The following is a 23606-nucleotide window of genomic DNA, read 5'->3' on the forward strand; positions in this document are numbered from 1 at the left end:
ACTGTGTGCTCCAAAACAGGCCAGGGGACAAGGGGATAGGCGCAGCTACTGCCCCAGCTGATGTCTCTGGGCCTTGACTTCCTCTACCTGGTTGCCTGTGGGGACTGAACTTTCTGCAAGCGTCTGAAGCTGGGAGCAAGCTCTGCCTCTGACTTCACCCTCACCCACTGAGGCTGCAAGGAGAGGCAGCTGTGCACTCCGACAGCTACTGCTGGTCTTGTTCATTTGTTGATAGCTGGGACAGGTGATCACCCCCAGCACACACGCTCCCAGCTGAACACCGGCAGTACCTGTGCAGCTGCCGTGCTCCTGGTGGCACAGCACATCCCAGCAGAGCAGGGCAAGCACCCAGGCGCTGCCTTCACACACTGCCATTCCACTGGCTTAGAGGGGCCGCTCCGGCCTGCTTCTGACTGCTCCCATTTCAGCCGAGAAAGGAGCTGTGCCGGACGGAGCAAGACTTGCTGGGATAAGAATAGCACCTGCCATCTTAGGACACAGCACAGTTGTCCAGCTCCTGCACGGCAACACGTTGCAGTGAGATATAGAAGGCAAGCTACCCGCTGAGGAATGTCTTCGAGTGCTATTCATGGAGGCGCCTCATCTACAGCAGCAGGCCTGGCCCCACGCAGGAGCCTTGCAAGAGGGGGTTATTTTGAGCTTTGGGCACTGAGGACGAAGGGACACAAATGGCAGCGATCCTCCAGACAGGCAACCTGCAGAGCTCTGTGCACAACTGACACAGCCGTCACCGCTTCCGGGGATGACTCTTGTGAAGCTGTTGGGCGATGTGGTGGGACCGGAGAGCCCAGCAGATGGGGGCCAGGAGGGAGCTGAGAATTCCCTGCGGAAATGAGGGCAGGCCTCAGGCCCGCCTGTCCCAGAGCTCAGGCACTCCACTGCCTGCTTTGGTTTTGGCCACATCCCTAAAGCATCGGCACATAACTTTGTGCAGGTGAACGCTGTGATCACAGGTGACACGGTTAGACTCACAACTTGATAGCTGCTTTATCTTCAGTGAATTACTTGCCCTTTTATATCAGTGCTTGTTGTAACATTTTCCTTTGTACAGGTTATCAAAGAAAGCAGTTTCAAGTGCCACACTAACCAGTTTGTCCAGGAGCCTGCTTATTCTTCACAGCTGCTGCCTTCTCTCTCCCTTTGACTGTCTTGGTGGCTGCCTTGCATTCTTCTAATGTGGTGACGTTTCCTTGAGCCAATGGAGCGAATGGCAGTGCAGGGTCTGCAGGGTAGAATTTAAGCGCCTTAGAGGTTTATGTTTGTACACGGTTGCCCTGCCATTACAGTTAATAGGGATGCTCATTATATGCTATGGCATCTAGACTCTACTCAGCCTCACTGGTGGCTTTGGTGTGAGGTATGTGTGGACAGGGATTCTAGAGACACTGAAAGGGAACACTGAGATTATAGGTAAGTCTAGAAATTCAGTGCTGACCAGAGAGGTCCTGGTCATTACGGCAGAGCCATGCTTGATATCAGGCAAGGAACTTAGATGAAAGGGATGAAGAGGCATGAAAAATGTTGGCAGCCTGTAAGGGATCCATGGGGGAAAATGATGCAGTGTCATGAGAAAGGAGAACTATTTTGGTCTCTCTGCATTGTGTTGTGTGGCTTTCCTAAAATCTTGGTGACTGAAAATGGAGGTCTGCTCCTGAAGAAACATCTCCCATTGATCTCTTCAGACAGCAGTGAATAGGGTTCTGCTCACTATCTTTACTCAGAGATGCTGGAAGCAAGCTGGGTTTCCCTGCAAGTACTGGTGTGTTCATGAGACTGCACCTGGGAGCCAGGTAGGGTAGATAATACTGTCACAGATATGCAGCTGAGGGGCAGCTTCACATGCAGCTGTGGCTGCAACTTCACAGCAGTGTGTCTGCTTAAAGGCAGAGCTGTTGGCATGGACTAACCAAGCTTAGACCCAAGAGACTGTTGTTATCACTTCCTATTACATCCAAGGAACTCCACTCAACAGCTTTCCGTTTAAAACACTGTTAGCAAATCAAGGTGGAAATCACTCAGAGCCTACTTGTCTCAGTTTGGTCACAGTCATTTTCTTCATGGTCATTTTTCTTTAGCCCGTAGCACTAGCCCTACTCCTATCCTTGCTGCCCTGCTAGGCTTGGTACTCTGTGGAGAACCAACTTCTACTTCTGAGTAGCTCTTGTACAATAGACAGAGTGGGAAACCCAAGGACTCTCACAAAATTTCAGCATCAACACATTCCCTGTTCTCTGTTCTTACATGGGCTTCTTACTTCCCTTCAGCTGAACCTGATTCCTCAGCTATTGCTAATGGCTCCTCATCTGGTGTGCCCCGGTGGCGCAGCGGTAGAATTCCCGTTTGCAACACCAGGGGGCCCAGGTTCGAATCCCCCCTGTGGAGCAGGGGGTAGAAGTGCCGCTCTGCTACACAGAGGGCTCGAATCCCGGGAGTTGGACTCGATGATCTCTAAGGTCCCTTCCAACTCGCACAATACTATGATACTATGATACTATGATCTGCTGCACATCAGTCAGCACCAAGGGCTCCTGCAGTGTGGAGTGTTGGGCTTGAATGGCGAATCTTTCAGCCAGGGGAAATGCTGCAACACGGGGTATAACTGTGCAAATTTAAATGACAGTAAGGATGACCAAACTCACTTAATGGACCTCAGTTACCACTAACCTGGTTTTGATTCATTGTATGCTCAGCCCTGTGGCCTTTGTTCTTTCCGAGAGAATCCTCCACGTCCATGTGGTCTTCCTGAAAGTAAGGGAGAGAAGATACTAGGAAGTACATATCTGCCAGTTAAAAATCCATTTAGACTGACATCTTTGCATATGTTTTTGACACACAGTGATGCTGTCCGTGTGCCTTTCACACCAGCCAACGGCCATTTGCAGTATGTCAAAAGGCTTCAGCCACGACAGCTAATAGAGGGCAGGAGACCACAGCTGTACCTGCCCCACATGTGTCCTGTTTAGATCGGGGTCTGAATAGAGGGAAAAGTATTTCCCAATTTCCCCTTTCCCTTCTGACCCCTAGACCCCCAGAATACTCTCAGCTCAGCCTGTGTGTAGGCCAAAAGGAAACACCTGCTATCTGAGGGATAAAATACCCATCAGCTTTCTTCTTTTCCCTTGCCTGAAGCTGTGCCACACACAGACTGCTGTGCAAGAGCTGACAATGCTGACATTGGAGGTGATTTGCTGAGGAGGTGCGTTCTTTTATGCAGCGTGTGGGAAATGAGCCCTGAGCAGGCTTCCTTCCAGCAGGTGGCCCCAGGCAGGGCTCGTCCATTTGCCACATTGGAAGAAAACCACAGATAAATGGCATCAGCTCAGAGAATCTAAAGAGAAAATGCACAGTTTAGAGGCACCATCAAAGTGTCGTAACAGTGCACTAATTTTGGTGTCTGCAGGAAATTGCTTCTGCTGAGGAACTGTCTGTCCGTCATGGTATGATACACCGCGCCATCTGATTGCTCAGTTAGAGACCAGTGTTCAGGATCTGTGAGTGCCAAGATGGCAACACATAGCAGGGAAGGGAGAAGGGAAGGGAATGCTTTCCCTTGCCACTCACATGGCACGTAAGCTGTGCTGACAGGACACTAGAAGAAGCACTGAGAATATGAGAAGGCAAGGAGCTTGAAAACTGTGTATATAGCTGCGTCAGTAATATCCCAAGCTTATTCAAAAGAAAATGAAACAAAAAAGGAATAGGAGATTGAAATAAAAACAAAGAAAAAGAAAAAAATATAAAAATAAAAAAAGAGAAAAAGAGAAAGAAAAAGGAAAATCAGAGAAAAAGGAAAAGAAGAAGAAAACAACAACAAGAAAGCCACTGTTGGTAGTGCTTATGTATGCTAATCTATGGTTTTTATTGACATGGTTACAAAGACATTGCAGAAGAAAGCAAGAGAAGGTTCACATTTTGTGCACTCCTCAGGCTTCTTTGCAGCCTCATGACATCCTCACTCTTCCTCTTCAATCTTCTTACTGTGAAACTCCCGGCTCTTCACACGGAGCTTGTTGACCTGTGACTCTGCAATGTCAGCCCGTTCCTCGGCTTCCTCCAGCTCGTGCTGGATCTTGCGGAACTTGGAGAGGTTGACGTTGGACAGCTCCTCCTGTACAATGACAAGGAGTTGGGGGTAAGGACTCAAGACAAGGGTTTCAGTCTTCCTGTGCACAGGCTTTCAGAGGCTGTGGTGGCTCCCCAGCACAAAGCACAGGCCTTCTGTATCCCATTGCTGGCCTGGAACCCCTTCAAAGACCTTTTTATCATCACTTATTTAAATTATCCCATCTGAACTAAGCAAAACATTTTTTGAATTTTTATCTCACTTTTGCCCTCTACATTGTGTCCAGAAGGAGCATAGCTCAACAGTCTAACTGTAATGTAATTTTAACAGTCAGTTTAGTCTTTATCCTCAAAAGTTTGGGCTAGGGGAGTGCAATAGCTCCATGGAAGAACACTTGTTCCCCGCAGGTGGGTTTATAAGTGGTTCTTAGGGAACTGCCTTCTTGTGCCAATCATGAGTGTAGTTTCACATTCCTTCTCTACATCTTCTGTGACAGCACTGATAGGTAAATGCATAGTATCTCCTTCTGTAGCCAAACAAACCTCTTACAATCCACACTCCCAGTCTCTGTGGGAAGTAACTCTTAACTCATACCTTTTTTAGAAAGTTGGTTGCCTTGCAGAGAAAATGGAAACTCATTTCCAGTTCAACAGATAAACTAAGAATTTCTGTCTCCTATTCTGGTTCAGTGTCCTAGTTCTGCAATCCCTAATATAAGGTGGGGAACTTGGAAGTGGTAAGTCAGTTAGGATGTCCTAAGTCTCCCTCTAAAATCAACCACTCATCATAGTTCATCAGCATTTCTCTGTACTTGGCTGTATGGAGGAAGGAATCAGACCACAGAAATTTATCAGCTAAGAGAATGGTTGTGAGCCCTGACTGCCAGTCTGTCCTCCAGTACGAAACAGTCTGCATCACATCTCTCAGTTTACTCCTGAAAACAGCATGGTTCAAAGAAAGCAAGGGCAGTTATACTATCAAGCATATGTTACTAGAGCCATTAAACTTCTTTAGGGAAGCCATCCCTCACAGGTTTCATAAAGAGGAGTTTCTTGAAGGTAAACACAAAACAATGTCCAGTTGAAGTCCATAATTGTTCACCAGTTTCTCTGCTTCCCAAGCCCATGATATATTCTCTGTTCCACCTCAGAAAATTATGTTTGTCAACTCTACAAGAAATACTTACAGCTTCCTCAGCTTGCCTCTTGTAGGATTTCACCTTCATCTGCAGTTTGTCCACCAGATCTTGGAGTCTAAGAATATTCTTCCGATCTTCCTCAGACTAAAGCAGTTGGTAAGCGGGATAGACAGAGAAATTATTTTCCCACACCACAGAATGACATTTCCTCTTGGATTTAATGGAAAAATACCTTGACTTTCTGTCAGGTGGGTGTGTCAACACAAAGATGCCATCAGCCTTACCTGGTAGGTCAGCTCCTTCACCCTCCTCTCGTACTTGCGCACACCCTTTACGGCTTCAGCGCTGCGCTTCTGCTCAGCATCAACCTCCCCTTCCAGCTCCCGCACCTGCAATGAGAAACCCATCCTTGGAGCTTCCCTGCTCTCTCTGACCTGGGATTGCACACTCTTGTATAAATTACCAGTCCTACACACCCTGGCCTCCAGCTTCTGGATTTGCTTCTTGCCTCCCTTCAGGGCCAGCTGCTCTGCCTCATCCAGACGGAGCTGCAGGTCCTTCACCGTCTGGTCCAGGTTCTTCTTCATCCTCTCCAAGTGGGCACTGGTGTCCTGCTCCTTCTTCAGCTCTTCTGCCATCATGGCTGCCTGGAGACACAAAGCAGCAAAGCCAGGTTGGAGTCAGAAAACATTTTGGGGGAATGCATCGGCCGTCAGCAGAGAAGGCACCCTGACTCACGTCGGTGATGGCCTTCTTGGCCTTCTCTTCAGCATTGCGGGCTTCCTGGATGGTGTCCTCCATTTCATTCTGAATTTGGGTAATGTCTGTTTCCAGTTTTTTCTTGGTGTTGATCAAACTGGTGTTCTGTACAAATAGAGATTGCAAGACTTGTACTCTGAGACCTGAAATACACCAGCTACAGTACAAACAAATTCTTTACTCTTCAACTATTCAAAATCTGGAATTCCTGGTTAAATGGCTGTTCACACAATTTCAGTGGAGGGCTAAGGTGATGCACTGTGACCATGTTTCCATTGCTGGCACCGCTACTCCCTGTCACTAGAATAGTGTCTACACAACTAGTTTGAGCATCAAAGCCTCACCTGGGTATGGAGGAGCTGCACGCGCTCACTTGCATCCAGAAGCTCCTGCTCAGCCACTTTCCTCGAGCGCTCCGTCTGCTCCAGGGCTGACCGCAGCTCCTCAATCTCAGCCTGCAGCAGGTTTGCTCGGCGCTCCACCATGGCCACCTGCTCCTTCAGGTCCTCCTGCATCCTGAGAGCATCGTCCAAATGTAACTGGGTGTCCTGTAGAAGAGGCAAGAGAAATGACAAGGGGCACAGCAAATACTGGTACCTGAATTGTCAGGGAAGACATTCCCTTGGATGTATTTTGCTGGACAGACCTTCAACACTGTCTGTGTGTTTCTCAGGTTCTTTTGTGCCTCTGCAGCCAGGCGGTTGGCATGGCTCAGCTGGATCTCCATTTCATTCAGATCTCCCTCCATCTTCTTCTTCAGTCTCAGGGCTTCATTCCTGCTCCTGATCTCAGCATCCAGGCTGCTCTGCAAGGTCTCCACAATTCTGAGGTGGTTTCTCTTCATCTGGTCAATTTCCTCATCTTTCTCTGCTATCTTCCTGTCAATCTCAGACTTGACCTGGTTAAGCTCCAGTTGGAGGCGCAGGATCTTCCCCTCTTCATGTTCCAGAGAGGCCTGGATAAATGGTTCTGATCACTTATAATGTAAGTAAAACTTTCTAGCTCATTACAGCATATCTCAGGAAATCTGAGGTAGATAAACTCTGTAGCCAGAACAGAGGGCAACCATGCCTTTCTTGGCCATATTTCCTCATTGCTGGTGTTTTTAGTGTGACTACCAGTTATTATGAGCATGTACCTCAGCTTCTTCCAGAGCAGCCTGGATTTCTGACTTCTCCTGCTCAATCTGCTTCTTGACTTTCTCCAGCTCATGAATCGCCTTTCCTCCCTCTGCAATCTGCTCCGTGAGGTCAGAAATCTCCTCTGTAGCAAAAAAGGGATAATCACATGGTCAGATACAGAGCATAAAGGGAAAGGCCCTGTGACACCAGCATAAACAGCTCCCCTCCCATCACAGACCCAGGTGGAGAGATGGGCAGGAAAGCTTCTGAGAAAGCCCTGCCAGCAACAAAGGCTGAGCGACTTACGCTGCAAGTTCTTGTTCTCGCGCTTCAGCGTTTCCAGGTGGTCCAGGGACTCCTCATAGGCATTCTTCATCTTAAACAGCTCTGTGCTGAGGGACCGAGACTCCTTCTGGGAGGCCTCCAGCTCAGCCTGCGTTTCCTCGTACTTCTGCTTCCACTCCGCCAGGATCTGAGGAGCAGCAGAGCGTGAGTATGGATGTGGCAACCACCTTCTGCTCAGGAATCACAGGGCTGGAGCCCAGAATACCTTGTCAAAGTTCTTCTGCTTCTTGTCCAGAGCTGCGCAAGCAGCATTTGATCGCTCCACATCAATCATCAGGTCCTCCACCTCATTTTGCAGCCTCTGCTTTGTCTTTTCCAGGGAAGCGCATTTGGCATTCACAGCTTCCACGTGTTCCTCAGCATCCTGCAGGCGCTGGGCCAGCTTCTTCCTGGGAGGTTGTAAGCACAGCTCAGTATTTGGGAGCAAAGTGGAGATTTTTATGTAGTTTTCATCATCATTCTCAGGCACTCCACAGTATTCTGCCCAGATGCACCTAGTGCAGAGCGTTTCCCAAACTTTGTTCCCTTTTCCTTTCCTCAAGTCTAGACATCCCTCATCTCACTGCATACATCGTACATTGCCTTTCTCTTCGTTCTCTGTCATGTGAACTGTTTATCCTTTTGAAACCACCATCTCAACAGCAGCAATTTCCCCTTCATAGCACTCCTCTCCAAACTACTATTTAGCTTTCGCCCTTCAGTATCTCAGTGATTTCTTCCAGTTTCTGCTACTTTCTGCCAGCTTTCCCCGCTTCCCCCACATACTTGGCCTCCTCCAGCTCCTCTGTGCGCTGAATAGCATCTGTCTCATATTTGGTTCTCCACTGGGCCACTTCAGTGTTGGCCTTGGACAGGGCACGCTGCAGCTCACCCTTGGCTTCCTGCTCCTCTTCATATTGTTCCCGGAGCAAGTCACAGTCATGGCGGGCAGACTGCAAGGCGTGGGCCAGCGCATTCTTGGCCTGTGGAGAAAATTGAATTAATTGAATTTGTGTGCCCCCAGTGGCGCAGTGGTTTAAGCTGCTGCTTGCGGCACCGGAGGGCCCAGGTTCGAATCCCCCCTGTGGCGCAGGGGTAGAAGTGCCGCTTCGCTACACAGGGGGCTCGAAACCCGGGAGTTGGACTCGATGATCTCTAAGGTCCCTTCCAACTCGCACGATACTATGATACTATGATACTATGAAGGCAATGAACAGCCTGTGAAACGTAGGAAGCTATGAAAAAGAACATTGTTTAAAGCAATTTGAATCAGAAATGTGTAGTCAGCTCCAACTGAAAAAGTGCATATGTATTCTCAAATGTTCTCAAGAGTCCATTCATCACAATATGGAATGTTTGTTCAGGAGATATGATGGGTAAATTCTAAACAAGAATCATAAATCTTGGAAATTTTGAATTCTTTGAAATTTGTTCTGAATGTCATATTGCAGTAAAGTAAAACAGAAACTCAGTTTATATAAATATATCTCAGCCTTGTTTATAAAGCATTTGTCAGTGGTATAAAACACTATACACCATCATTAAACCAACTGAAAATCTAAGGATGTCCTTTCGTATTTTTATATCCAGTTTGGAGGGGATGCCTTCTCTGGCTTTTTTCCCCTAATAGATAGGGTTTGCGGAGTTGTCTATCAGTTTTGAAATATGCAAAATGAAAATTCTGATTCTTTATAGAATCAGGAATTATTTAGGAAGAAATTAGCTAAATCCCAAGCCTACCCTGCTACAGGGAGTACCTTTACTTCTTCCTCTAGATGTCTCCTTAATTCCTCAATCTGTTGAGTAAATGCTTGTTTTCCTCTTGATAACTGAGATATCAAAGCATCTTTTTCTTCTGCCTGTCGTGAGTATTCACCTGAAAAATTTACAGATAAATGGTAGTGCTAAGAGAAATACTAAAACAAGATGTGCTTATAGCACTGTATGCCAGCTTACAGAGGATAGGCCAACTTGAATTTGACACTTTTCTTGGCAAAATTTCTCACAAATTCTCCCATTCTAGGGGAGTGCATGGATACTTTACCTGTTTCTGTCTGCAGACGGGCTCTTTGGGTATTGAGGTCATTGATCATACGCTGATTCTGCTCTTCCTTGGTTTTAATCTCACTCAGCTGGTCCTCCAGAGTGCGGCACATCTTCTCCAGATTTGCCTAGGTATGAAAAACATTTAAGTAAATCAAGAATATCATTACATTCTGGCATGTTGTTCTTTTGATGAAAGGTAAAACTACTGGGCACAATTGCAAATTGCAGTTTAAAAGTTCAGAATCATAAGCCTAAAGTAATCCTATACCTTGGCTTTGGAGACAGACTCCATGTTGCTGGCCAAGTCATCAATCTCCATCTTCAGCTCACTCTTCTCCTTCTCCAGCTTCTGCTTGACTCGCTGCAGGTTGTCGATCTGCTCCCCAAGCTCCGCTGTGCTGTCCGCATGCTTCTTCCGCAGGGCGGCAGCCGTGGCTTCGTGCTGCAGCGTGGCCTCTTCGAGGTCACGGCGCATCTTCTGAAATTCTGCCTCACGCTTCTTGTTCATATCGATCTGAGCTGCTGTAGCCCCTCCTGCTTCCTCCAGGCGCTCGCTGATCTCCTCCAGCTCCCTGGAGAGGTCAGCCCGGTGCTTCTCTGCTTTTGCCCGAGAGGTTCGTTCTGCCTCAATTTCCTCCTCCAGTTCCTCAGTACGGGCCTGGAGAACATCAGGAATCCTTCACACCCATGTTCTTCTCCTTCAGATGTTTTCTGAAGGGAAAAGGGAAGGACCAGAGACTTGCCTGCAGCTCCTTGATCTTCTTCTGTAACTGCATGCCCAGTGCTTGCTCATCCTCAATTTTGCTCTGGACCTGACTGATTTCAAAGTCTTTCCTTTGAAACAAGATAAATGGTGTTAGTGCCTGAACAAAACTCCCAAGTGCACCTGCACAGCACTCAGGCGTCACGTAAGCACACTTACTTCTTCAGTTTCTCATCCAGCTGCTGTTTGTCATTTTCCAAATCCATTATGGTGTCATGGGATAGCTTCAGGTCTCCTTCAAGTTTCCTCTTAGCTCTCTCGAGGTCCATGCGCAGCTTCTTCTCTTGCTCCAGGGACCCTTCCAGCTAAACAGAATGAGATCATCAGTGATGATGTGGAATGTGCCAGCCACATTTACCTCTACAACTGTCCTGTAATGGCTCTGTGCATCTTTGCTTACATCGTCCACTTGCTGCTCCAGCTTGGTTTTAGCTTTGGTCAGCGTATTGACTTTGTCCTCTTCAGCCTGCAGGTCATCCAGTGTCTGCTGATGGGCCTCTTGGAGGGCTTTCTTCTCTTTTGTTAGCTTGGCAATTGTCTCATCCAGGGCTGCCATCTCCTCTGTGAGGTTTTTCACCTTTGACAAGAAGGTAGTAAGTATAGATAAAAAATGTTGATTACAATTTAATACTGTGCAACAAAAGTGAGCAACATGTTCCGCCTCATACCTTGTTTTCAGTGGCATGCTTTTCCTTCTCAACTTTGGCCAATGTTAACTCCAGGTCATCTATATCTTTCTTCAGCTCTGAACATTCATCTTCCAATTTCCTCTTCTTGGCTGTGAGCTCAGCATTAATTTCTTCCTCATCCTCAGCCCTTTCTGTTACCTCCTTAATTTTGGCTTCCAGCTGGATTTTGGTTTTGATGAGCTGGTCACATCTCTCCTCAGCGTCAGCCAAGCTATCTGCTTCCTGAGGGGAAGACACATGTTTTCTTCATTCATGTTCTGAAGTTTTCTAAAAGCATGGCTGAAATTGACTATGACTCACACAATTCACTTATTTTGCCAAATCTGTTGTTTTGTTTGTTTGTTTGTTTCTGAGAAGGGTATGCAGCCTTTCTCTGGAAAATACATTGATTCCAAATTGTTTTTGTCTCCTTAATATATATAATGGATGGTGTAAGTGTGGGAAATTATCACTTGCACAGAAAATACAGATGTTAAACTCTTTTTGTTCTTCAAAAATGCTGTACTGAATAGACTTTCTTTTGTGATTTAATCCCGTAGAAAACACTATTTTGTGGGCACTAATAGTCTTGGTAATCTAAGGAATAATTTAATGGAAGAAGAGGACTCTTTATATAAATGTATTAAGGATGCTCCCTCATTAAATCAGATACAACTCATGCACATCTTCTTCCTATATATCATCTTCCCAAGGTTTGCCTGGAGTTTCATATGCAGATTTCAAATGAACACCACATCCTCTTACTCTGGTGAGATTTTTTATATTATGAATTTGCTTTTTCCCAGTACTCCTCAGTGCTAAATATCTTACAGTGGGATATTTGTTGGGATATTTAATGGGATATTTGTTTTTCTTCAAATACCAGAGAAAATAGATAACACAATTTTCCTATTTTTCTATGTGAATGTTCAAATAACTGAATAATTAAGTGCTGTGTCCTGGTTTTAGCTGTTAATTTATCTAATCTAAGCAGATTTTTATGGTGATTTGTGAATGCTAAATATATTTGTGCTTATTCTTAATCAGTGTTTTATTTTGTGAAGTGCTGTTTCTCTACAGGGTTCTCAGAGCACTGTTTATAGCAAGCTACCATACAGTGCATACCAGAAAAAAAAATAATTTAAAAAAAAAAAAAAACAGTGTTAAAAAAACAAAACAAAACAAAAAAAAACTTTAAAATGTGGTTTTTTTAATTATAAATTGGATTTCTGACCTTGTTTCATTCTAGTTAAGTCTAAAACACATAGAGTTCTATTACGCAATTAATAGTGGAGGAAAGAAAAAAGATGGTGTGACTATTTCTTAGAAACATGAACTCTGTGTCTGTATCTTCTTAAACTAAGTGGAAATTAGAAGATGTACTTCCCAATTTCTGAGTGAATGACTAGTCAGTCTGTAGTAAATAAGTAAAGGGAGGATGGCTTCCCCTGCAACAGTTTACACTAGTTTCAACTCTGGCTTGCGTTTACACTCCAGAAGGAGTTTATTGCTCTACATCCTTGAGCTATAAAGACAGCCTCTGCAGAATTCACCTGCTCAGGATGTCTAGGGTTTAGGTAGAACCCTACTCTGAGTATTTTATGTTCACTAGCTAAAGGTAACTTCTTTAACAGAAAGCAAAAGCACTGATCCCAACTTCATGTTCACTTATTTGTACGGACTGTCAAGAGGACTTATGATGAGGAAACACCTGCTTCCTAAACAGTGCATACATACAATTGATAAATCACCAAATTTCTGACATGTGGTCTTCTGTAATCTGATATTTTGTTTGATAAAGAAAAATCTGAACATACAAACTTATTTTCTCTGTGATTAGTGAATGGTAAACTCACAGCCTGCACTTGGAGCTGCAGATCATTTTTCTCCTGCAATAGGACAACCATTTTCTCCTCCAGCTCCTTCCTCTTTGCCTCAGACTTTGCAAGCTCTTCCTTGGTCTTCTCAAACTCTTGTTTCATGTTGGCCATCTCCTTCTCAGACTCTGCACTCTTCAGCAGAGGTTTGATTTTGAAGAACAGCTTCATCCAGGGCCAGTGCTTGACATTCATGAATGCACGAACATTGTACTGGATGCAGAAGATGGATTCTCTGAAACATAATTAAAATGTATATTTGATTACTTTGTGTGATGTGATCATCCACACTTTCACCCAAATTAAAGTGCCTTTAAGTGAGGATGGGGAACACCTACCTCCTCTCCACCATTTTGCGGTACTCCACTCTCATCAGGAAGCCCCTGCACCTGGCCTGTGTGCGAGTGATGATTTCAGCCAGCTTGTCATCTCTCATCTCCTCCAGGAGTCCCAGCAGCCCAGCTTTGAAGAACACCTGAAGATAGGGAACATTGCATCACATCGCTGTCAGATGGAACAAAACACAGACATAGGGACTGAGTTGAGGAGACCTGGTACCTTGGTGTGACCAAATTTGTACTGGGTGTGGTCCACATCAATAGATGAAAGGAGTTTCTCAGAAGCTTTCTTGCTGTCCATGAACTGTCCCTCAGGGATGGCACTGGCATTAAGAACCCTGTATCTACAGTCAAAAACAGAGAAGATGTATTCAACCAGCAAACCACTGCTTATATTGAGTGCCTTGATATTTTGTGGGCGAAATGATAGTTTTATAGGAACTGCTTTCATGCTAATGAATTCTGTCATTTGTATGAAACAGATGTGTGTGGAATTTCAGCACTACTGAAGCTGATATTTATGAGGATAAGTCCATAGCGTTAGTCTCTGTTGAAAAGAATGAAGAAAACTTGCAGTGCATAGAGTAGGAAATAGAATGGCTTTAATCAGTTGTACCAGGTGCTCAGCATGGCTAAAATCACTAAGGAGAGAAAGCCTTTTACCTCTGTTTAAAGTCTGCATAGAGGACTCTGCTGGGGAAGCCTTTCCTGCAAATCCTGATCCCTTCCAGCACACCATTACAGCGGAGTTGGTGTAGTACAAGTTCATGCTCCATGGCACCTAAAAATTCATTGCATAAATGAATACTGGTTTTCTACAGAGGGAATGATTGTATAAGAGAAAAATCTCTTTTTGCTTAAGCTTCTTACCAGGTGTTTTTGTTTCATTTGGAATGATGCAGCGGACAAAGTGTGGGTGAGTGCTCCGTAGGTTGGTCATCAGCTTGTTTAAGTTCTCCTAGAGGGATCAGTAAGTAATGTCAGTTTTGTATGTCTGGTGTCTGATACATCAAGCATATGGGAATGACTTTTGAGACCTGTCAGAATTACCTAGGCTTCAGAACACTCCTGTAAAGCCACAAAATCCAAACATTTATTCCATCTGTAGACAGTTAATATATTTATTGTTGACTGATATACTGCTGTATTGCTGTTAATCCAGTAGAAACTATTATACAGTTTCTCACTTCCATATAAAGTAACTATGTTTTTTGTGTTCTACCTACTAAAGTTAATCTGTTTGAGTAAAAATCAGTTTTATTCTGTTTTAAAATTAGTTAAATACCTTCTTGGAAAGTGCTTCCAAGGAGACTGAATCCACCACAATGCAAGACTCATAGAAATGCAAGTATGCTAGAATTACAGCTGAAGTCTGTCCCAAAGACTTAAAAAAAAACCTAGTACAATCTTTTCAAAACAAACAAACAAACAATAGGATTCAGTTTTCTTAATCATGGAAGCCTAAATGCTTGATTTTGAACATTACATATTAGCAATATTAAAATGAATCTTGAAAAAATGGTAACGAGATTTCAAAATCAACTTCACAGTAATACAAAAGTAGCACCATAATATTTAATACTGTTTTTACCACTTCTCCATATTACAAAGAGATAAGGAATACAGTACTGTACCCGGAAAAGAGCTGAAACAGTTTGGAAAGAAGAACCCTTCTTCTTGCCCCCCTTTTTGCCTCCACCACCAGCCTCTGCAAATGACAAAAATGAAGAAGAGTAACAAAAATGGATTCTGCATATTGGAGAGTATAGAACACCAAATAACACTAAACATTTAGTGTTCCCTGCTCTGATTAACTTTGACCATTTATGAAAGGATAGAGTTTACAGAACTGACCTGCATCTGCTCCACCATAGTTGGCAAACAGTAAGGCCAGAGTCTTCACAGATGACTTCTGGTACAGCCCAATGACAGTTTCGTTCAAGGGGTCCTTGTTCTTCTCAAGCCAACCTGTGATGTTGTAGTCCACTGTGCCAGCGTAGTGCACCAGGGAAAAGTGGGCCTCAACCTTGCCTTTGGCAGGCTTGGGCTTCTGGAAGTTGCTGGACTTGCCCAGATGCTGGTCATAGAGCTTGTTCTTGAAAGAGGTGTCAGTTGCCTTGGGGAACATGCACTCCTCTTCCAGGATGGAGAAGATGCCCATGGGCTGGAAGATATTACAACAGATGGGACAGAGAAACAGATAAAAAAGGAGACATATTTTGATTAAAAAGAAGATAGATGAAAAAGAGAAGATTGTTTCTGTGAATTTCACTATCATTTGACAGAGAAAATTAACTGGGGCTCATCTTTTTTGCTGATGGAAATATACCTTCTCAATGAGCTCAATGCAGGCAGCCAGGTCCATCCCAAAGTCAATGAATGTCCACTCAATGCCTTCCTTCTTGTACTCCTCTTGCTCCAGAACAAACATGTGGTGGTTGAAAAACTGTTGCAGTTTCTCATTGGTGAAGTTGATGCACAGCTGCTCAAAGCTGTTGAACTGCCGAAAGTAAAAAGAGATGCAAAAAATGTTTGCAAGGTTCTGGAATATCAGCAGGATTTTTTGCTGTGTAATTCCAGTTCTTCATGGATTATAGTTCAAGGCCTCTTCCTTTTTTTTTTTCTTTTTTTTTTTTTTTTTCTCCCCCTTTTTTTTACCTGTGGTTAAGGAAGAGGTAATTCCAGGAGTCAAGGAAAAAAGTGCAGGAGGATTATATCTTCTCTTAAATATGTCTCAGAATTTGCTCTTTTCTCAATCACCATTTTAAGAAGCTGCTAGGAAAATTGTGCTACTTACATCAAAGATCTCAAAGCCAGCAATGTCCAGGACACCAATGAAGTACTGCCGGGGCTGCTTGGTATCCAGCTGCTGGTTGATGCGAACAACCATCCACAAGAACATCTTCTCATAGACAGCCTTTGCCAAAGCTCCTACAGCATTGTTCACCTGATGCATGGAAAGATTTTTGGAGAATAGAGCAGAAGAGAATCAAAGAGTTCTTAATTCAAAGCATGTTTCAGTTTAATGTGTTTCTTACCTGCTGCACAGTTTGACCTTTGGTCACAAACTCATTCCCAACCTTGACTCGAGGGTAACACAAGGCTTTGAGCAGGTCTGCTGAGTTCAGACCCATCAGGTAGGCAGCCTTGTCTGCAACTAAGCACCAAGAGTGAGAAATAAATGTTGAGCAGTGCCTTAAGTTTGGTCCTTAGAGATTGTCTCAAAAGTAACAGCATTGTTCACTGTTAAAGATCTGCAAAGAAGGTGTTTGAGTCAAAGCTACAAAGCCAATGTCTCTGTTCTCTATACAATACAAAGTCCATTCTAAGCTTTGGTTTCTACAAATGTTATTAGTGAGAACATTGCTTTTATCCCTTTTCTGACATGACTACGAAACATCACACTTTCTAGTTATGTAGCAAGTGAGCCTTGAGTCACAGAACTGGAGGTATGCACTGTAGGCCCTCCTGTACTAGAGAGGAATTAAATATGCCATCTCACAAATGGGTTCCTTCCCAACAGTTGAGGGTGAATAGGTGTTAGAGTAGTTTGCTACTCCTCAATATAAATCTGTTCTAACAAATGTATGACCAATAACATTATAGCAGAAGGCACCTATGGCTACTGAATTCCTGACAGTGTATGCCAAATCTTTTATTTAAAAAGATGTCACAGAATCAAAATGGAAATATGATAGATGAGGTAGATGTATCAAAGATTACATACATTACATTGTGTGCCCTGGTGGCGCAGCGGTAGAATTCCCGTCTGCAACACCAGGGAGCCCGGGTTCGAATCCCCCCTGTGGAGCAGGGGGTAGAAGTGCCGCTCTGCTACACAGAGGGCTCGAATCCCGGGAGTTGGACTCGATGATCTCTAAGGTCCCTTCCAACTCGCACAATACTATGATACTATGATAACCATTTAATTCTATTTTTTAATCATATCTTGAATACTAAAAACCTGAAACATTCCTGAGTGATTTTACTGACAAATACCAAATCTTTTGCAAAGTTTGTTCAGTTAGCTGATACCTTCTGTGCCATCTGGCTCTGCCTGCTCCTCTCGCTGCTTCTGCTTGAACTTCAAATTCCCATAGTGCATGACAGCCCCTGTCAGCTTGTAGATGGCAGTCTTTTCATCAGCACTGAAGCCCAGGATATCAATGGCACTCTGGGAACAGACTCAGTAAAATAAATACATTTGTACTAGAGCTCCTGTCCATTAAATTATCTATTTTATGTGTTACTCACATCTGTAGCCATAAGCTCCTCTTGGTCATCAATGCTGGGAACAGTAATCTCGCCTTGACTAACAAAGTGGTAATCATATGGGTTGGTGGTAATAAGGAGCATGTCTGAAAGCAGGGATAGGAAAGGACACAGGCTTACATTTTCAGAAGGGGAACAGTTGCTTGGTGATCATTTCCAAACAGACATAATGATCCTTCCTACCTATTAGCTCTGGTTTCTTGTTGGACGTGATCTGATAAAAAATGTGGTAGCTTCTCTCTGCTGGAAGCTGGAAAGTGACCCTGGACTTCTCCAGCAGATCTGACAAGGAAGGAAGAAAGAGTCAGGCACAAGACAGGACATGGAGGTGAGAATTTGAGAAGAAAGGTGAGCAAGACAGGAGCATCTCTTACAAGTTTCAATGTCAGCAGAAGCCAGTTTGCCTGTGGCCCCAAAGTGGATTCTGATGAATTTACCCTGTAGAGGGGAAAAAGAATAATTTCAGCCTGGCTGCATTTCACTGCCCCCAAATAAAACAGGGAGAATAAAGGCCTGAAACACAATTTCTGTGGGGAAAGGCTGGGAGAGCTGGTTCTGTTCAGTCTAGAACAGAGAAATGTCTAGAAATGCCTCAAGGGATGGTTCAGAGCCAGGCTCTTTCCAGTGCTGCCTACTGACAGGGCAAAACAGTAGGAGAAAAAAACCAAACACACTTGGAACACAAGAGGTTCCATCTGTACTCTGCTGATGGCTGAGCACTGGCACAGACTGCACAGAGTCTGAGGAATTTCCTTCCTTCAAAAGCTGCCAGGACGTGCTGCAGGACAGCCTGCTCTGGGTACGCTCTCTTGAGTAGGGAGGTTGGAGCAGATCACCTCCAAACATACCTTCCCACCTCAACCATGTTCTGATTCTATGGAAATTTTCGTCCAAAGCTGCAACTTACAAAGCGTGAGGAGTTGTCATTCCTCACAGTCTTGGCATTCCCAAAGGCCTCCAGCAGGGGGTTGGCACTGATGATTTGATCCTCAAGTGTTCCCTACAGGATGGTAATTATTCATCACTATTGCTTAGTTGCAAGGGCAAATATTGATCAAGTGTTCTGTTTATTTTTCCTAACTTACCTGCATTTTGCCAGACTCCTCCTTCTTCTTCTCCCCACTAGCTGCAATTGTTGCAAAGTACTGGATGACACGTTTCGTGTTCACAGTCTTCCCTGCACCAGATTCTCCGCTGTCAAACCAAACAGAGAAGCAGAGAGCGTGAGGTCAGGGAGAAGGTCCCCTGGCACAGGGCAGCCCCACAGGGACCCGAGCAGGGAGTGAACTTACGTGATCAGGATCGACTGATTCTCGCGGTCTGTGAAAGAGACAGAGATAAGAAGGGTTTTCCTATTACTCATAAATAACAACAAACATAAGATCTAGGAGACAAATACAAACTGAAATCTGCAGGGGCTGCATGGACGGAAGGCAATGAAAATCCCTGGATATTCCAGTTAATGTGCAGCAGTGCTATGTAGCCCCACCACATGCATTCTCAACAAGTTCAGTAAAGATATCACTTTAGAGTAACTTTTATGTTCTTTTAAAGTTACATGCCTTCCATATGCCTTTAAAGGTATTCTTTTTTTCATCTGATTTCTCTAATATTTGCTAAGTATACATGACACAATTGTTGAGATTGGGGATTGATCTCACTTGAATTCTCCTGGAGATAAAGTATAGCTGAGAAAGCTCTGGAGAGCTTGCAAACAATAACACCTAACCAATCTTTCTCATCATTTTTCACTTATTTCATTTTTTATCCTACATATACAGAAATCATATCCTTCTGAGATCATACAAAGACAGCTTTATTCTATTTTTTATTCACTTTCCATCATGTAACAGAAGAACAAGAAAAGAAGATATAAACCCTGTACACCACTGATTTCAATACACTCATAGGAAAGAGAAAATAAGGAAAAGAAAAAGACTAAATGAAATAAACTAATGAAGGCCAGTCAGGTTGAATACTAAAAGCTTTGTATTTTCTCTTTACATTGTTTTTCTAAAAAGCACTGCATTTTATGCTCATTCTCAATGGATCAGTACAGTCTGGACCAGACACTAGTTGTCTTCTTGACCAAAAATTACTCCTAGACTACATTCATTACATTGTCCAGGTCTTTGTTGATTGTAATGAAAATACATTCAGCCTACGCAGATCCTTACAGCTGAGTGCATTAATCTTCTATTAATCTCAAATGTTGTATTTTGATTGTTGCACTGAATTTCCAAAAAAGACTCCAATATTTCCTCCTACAGAGAGCTCATTACAACAGCAATTTGAAGGAGATCAAGAACTCATCAGCTAGCATATATGCTAGCAGCTAGCATATCATTTTTCCTAAGACATGTGGTTCTACACTTACTTTGTAGAAATATAGATGTCAAAAATCCTGTTTAAATAAGCAATGATTAATTAATTAATTAATGATTAATGCTATAACTGAAATAAAACACACATAATATATCATCAGGAAAATTCTCTAGTTATTTTTAAAATACCCTTTTAGAAGAATGAATTTGGGAACAACTCACCATTCAGCATAAACTGATAGGCGTTGTCAGAGATGGAGAAGATGTGTGGAGGGGCCTCCTGGCGCTTTTTGCCTCGGTAGGCCAACACCACCTCCGGGTTGTACACCGGCAGCCACTTGTAGGGGTTGACAGTGACACAGAAGAGGCCCGAGTAGGTCTGCGAGGAAGGGACACAGCACGTTGGCTCCCACTCAGCCTGGCACAGCAGTCCTCCCCAGCTACGCTACCCCAGGAAGAGCTGCTGGTACTTACGTAGATCATCCAGGCTGCATAACGCTCTTTGAGGTTGTACAGCACAGCGGGTTCATGGAGGTGGGTCATCATGGCCATGTCCTCAATTTTATCATACTTGGGAGGGTTCATGGAGAAGATTTGATCTTCCTTCACAGTCAGAGTCTGACAGGAAAACAGATCTGTTAATGTCAGCTAACAGTTGAGAGTTGTAATTAATTTCAGTTCTTAACCTTTGTTTTTTTCTCACCTCTCCAGCTTCAGTCTTGACAGTGACCTTCCCTGATTCTTTGCTTTGGATTGTCCCTTTCACAAAGGATTCTTTGGGATGCACCACAAAAACAGATGTCTTGGCATCAAAAGGCTTGTTCTGGGCCTCAATTCTTTCCTTCTCTGATTTTCGGAGGTAGGGAGCAGCCTCCCCAAAGGCGGCCATCTCAGCATCTGGAGAAGCCATGGCTGCTCTTCACTGAAGGCACGTCAGCAGAGTAGTCTGGTGAGGAAAAAATGTTGTGGATCACTGATAGAACTCCTTACACTTAAGCTAGTCTTCCAGAAAACCTCCTAGCAACAACCACTTACATTCACTTTGACTTGAACTTAAAAGTACTAAGTCCTACTCAAGAGAAAGACTTGGACTTCTAAAAATCCTCAGCAATATATAATAGAGTATCATCTCAATCCTGACTACAATTTGTCATCTCACTTTGATGAATTCTCATCAGTTTTGAGACCTTCACTAAAAGAACCTACAGCCAGTGAAAACCACTCTCTGGTCCTTAATTACGAATGATGATTCTTTAAGATAGTCCTTCCTTTTTAAAATATTACCAGGTGGCCTATAATTTAAGTTACTTCATTTTTTAGATCTTTCCTGTTTTCAACAGTCTAGCCTAAGCAAGAGCCTGTAGCAATAAGCCTGTTACAATGAAAAATCATGCAGCTGTAAATAATCCTGTGTTAGTCTGTACTGTAGAAGTGTATTATTCAGTATATTACCCTTTAAGAATGACTTCTATATGGGAAACAGTCAGTCCTGTGAAATAGGAATGTCAGTTGTTTCCTGATGCAGCAAAGAGTTTTAAAGAAAATTATTGATTGCAGTTACAGACATGCACTGAAATTACATTAACAGTTTTGTTCATGTGGATAGTCCATAATGGAAATTATGACTGTTGGCAGAGGCAGGATAAATTGACTGGAATACTGCAAGGACAACATCCTCTTTTTTCAAGCTCATAAAATGCATGCTCTTACCTTGAAGCCTTCTGTGGAGACAAGTCAGACTTCTCCCTGGGAGATTTTATAGTGTCTGGCCTGCACCTGTAGGTGCTCCCCCTTTCTTCGGTCAAAACATTCCTGGCAAAATTTCTTTGGCAAAGCATTGTCTGGCAAACTACAGACATAATTGTCATTTGATTTGAATGATATAATTAGAATGTTTTTATATCTTACTGACTATGTGAATATATCTATAAATAATTTATCGAGTGTGTTAAGGAGAAAATGTAGACTACTCAAGGCACTTAGATAACTTGAATGCTGGAACTTATGGTTTCTATTGCTGTCTTTCTCAGTGATTTGCTGTTTGACCCATGGCAGTTTGCTTGGTATGTTTATACCAGTTTTTCAGTCATACAATGGCAATGATATCATGTCTATGATGGTTTATGAACAGGCACACTGAAAGCAACAGGAAAGGTAGATAAAAAAACAGCACATTGCTCTTAAGAACCACTTTGCATTAGTACGTTCTAAAAACCAGGAAGTCAAAATGTATTACAGGTGCAGTTTCTATATAGGACAGTCACAATAGTTGAGATGGTTTGAAATACATTGAGTTGAAGTTCAGGAAGCTCTTCCAAGTAACAGGAGACTCTAGTTTGAAATGGAACGCTAAACAGATTCCTGAGCTGACTTTTGAGATATCAAATTAAAATATATACTTATGTATGCATAGATAATATACACTTTTGTGCATATGTCAGTAAAAAAGGACTCCCCAAGAACTTCTGCTTTCTTTCCGTTCACTCTCTTACACATTTCACATGCATTTAATGTATGTGTCATCTACATAAATAACTAATACCCTCTTGTCAAACCAGAGATACAGAGGCCCCCAATCCTTTCCTTACCTACAAGTCCCCAAGACAGTATCCCTCACCCAGTCATGTCTGTAGACACGATCACACATATTATTACCTCAGCGTACCGTTGTAGATACTGTGCATTCTAATAAATCCACTGTCCACCATTACCATCCCATCGAAATGCATATATTTGCACATTCACCATCCAGTAAAAAGTCTAACACCACAGTAGTATGTATACAAGAGCTACAGAGGTAACTGACTGTCTTGTGTAACACTGACAGTACAAGAAAAGGAGATCTGCAGCCAGTCATTCATGGATTCTTGGAGAAAAATTAGGCATTCAGTTATTAGGAACATATACTGTCAATGGTATTTGGTGCTGTCTTTCTTTTCAGTTGTACAGCAGGTTCAAATCAAATAAACTGTACTCAAAGGATTTGGAAATTGTGAAGACGCACGCCATGTTGAGCACTGAAAACCTGTTTCAGCATTTCTTCATGCTTATGTTGTTCAGGGAATTCAGGAGTAAGTTACCTTAACTTTCCATCTTCAAGCCCTTCCCCAGTTCTCTCCTCACTTTTCATCAACCATCCTCTCAGGACATCAACACTACTTGCATTTCTGAGAGGAGTACCACACTGCTAGAGCAAGGAATGCAACAGCAATATGGACTAAAACTACTCCCTGTAGAATGGGCAAATGTTAGCTTTATGTTGTAGTGGCAAAACAGTATTTGTGAACACTGTCAGTGAGTGTTTCATGAAAAAATAGCTAGGGATTAGTCTGAAAGAAGAGCAGTCCTGAGCTACTTCATTCAAATGCATCTATGGACGTAGTTCAAAATGATGCTTAAAATTTGCTATGTGGTAATAAATGTAGTATGACTATAGGCAACATCCTTGGAAGAGTTAAAATAGCCAAAAATGCAATATGATTCTGTTAATAAAACACATAGAAAGCAGGCAGATCAGTTTTACTAAACTGACAGCCACATCACGATATTATTGTGAATGTTCAGAGTGAAAGTATGCTAATTATCAGGGGTAAAGAAAGGAAAAAAAAAAAAAAAAAAACACTGCTGGAAGATGCAGATATCTGAGTGGAAGTTTTGACTTTGAAGACTGATGAAGAAAAGTTGCTGCACATTTAAGTATTTTCTGTATCATCTTGCACCAGGCAGTCTCCTAAATTCATTGGGAGACTTATATTTTCCCTGAGTGTTCTTTTGCATCATACCCACAGAACTGTCATGCTTAATCTCCCTAAGTACCCAAGAAGTGTTTTTATACTACTGTTTTGTGGCCAGCTCTTGTTTCCACATCATGTATAATTTTGTGATTTAGGTC

The 23606-nt window shown here is 43.1% G+C and overlaps 1 protein-coding gene across 1 annotated transcript; it reads right to left on the reverse strand.

Moving 5' to 3' along the window:
• Positions 1-3973: 3973 nt before the first annotated feature.
• On the reverse strand, positions 3974-20624 carry LOC140260077 (myosin heavy chain, skeletal muscle, adult-like). The gene is made up of 38 exons (XM_072352050.1): positions 20418-20624; positions 20189-20332; positions 19937-20093; positions 18683-18710; positions 18476-18584; positions 18298-18390; positions 17765-17828; positions 17574-17672; positions 17373-17476; positions 17154-17292; positions 16157-16275; positions 15916-16065; positions 15448-15618; positions 14973-15282; positions 14753-14826; positions 13989-14076; positions 13782-13899; positions 13339-13462; positions 13119-13255; positions 12760-13015; positions 10904-11146; positions 10636-10812; positions 10395-10540; positions 10216-10306; positions 9741-10130; positions 9471-9597; positions 9184-9302; positions 8213-8409; positions 7653-7836; positions 7409-7574; positions 7120-7244; positions 6628-6936; positions 6326-6529; positions 5961-6086; positions 5699-5869; positions 5507-5611; positions 5271-5366; positions 3974-4129 (listed from the first exon to the last, which is right to left on the reverse strand). Exons 1-38 carry the CDS (start codon positions 20622-20624, stop codon positions 3974-3976), a joined length of 5823 nt encoding a protein of 1940 aa, XP_072208151.1.
• Between the last annotated feature and the right edge of the window lie 2982 nt (positions 20625-23606).

Source organism: Excalfactoria chinensis, chromosome 17 (genome assembly GCF_039878825.1).
Source record: "Excalfactoria chinensis isolate bCotChi1 chromosome 17, bCotChi1.hap2, whole genome shotgun sequence".
NCBI lineage: Eukaryota > Metazoa > Chordata > Aves > Galliformes > Phasianidae > Excalfactoria > Excalfactoria chinensis.

Excerpts from the sequence above, each read along its gene's own strand:
- LOC140260077 (XM_072352050.1), bottom strand. The coding sequence starts at position 20,624 with ATGGCTTCTCCAGATGCTGAGATGGCCGCCTTTGGGGAGGCTGCTCCC. Across the intron at positions 17,477-17,573 it reads CAAGAAACCAGAGCTAATAG|ACATGCTCCTTATTACCACC; the intron begins GTAGGAAGGATC and ends CCCTGCTTTCAG. Across the intron at positions 6,937-7,119 it reads CTGCTCTGGAAGAAGCTGAG|GCCTCTCTGGAACATGAAGA; the intron begins GTACATGCTCAT and ends CCATTTATCCAG.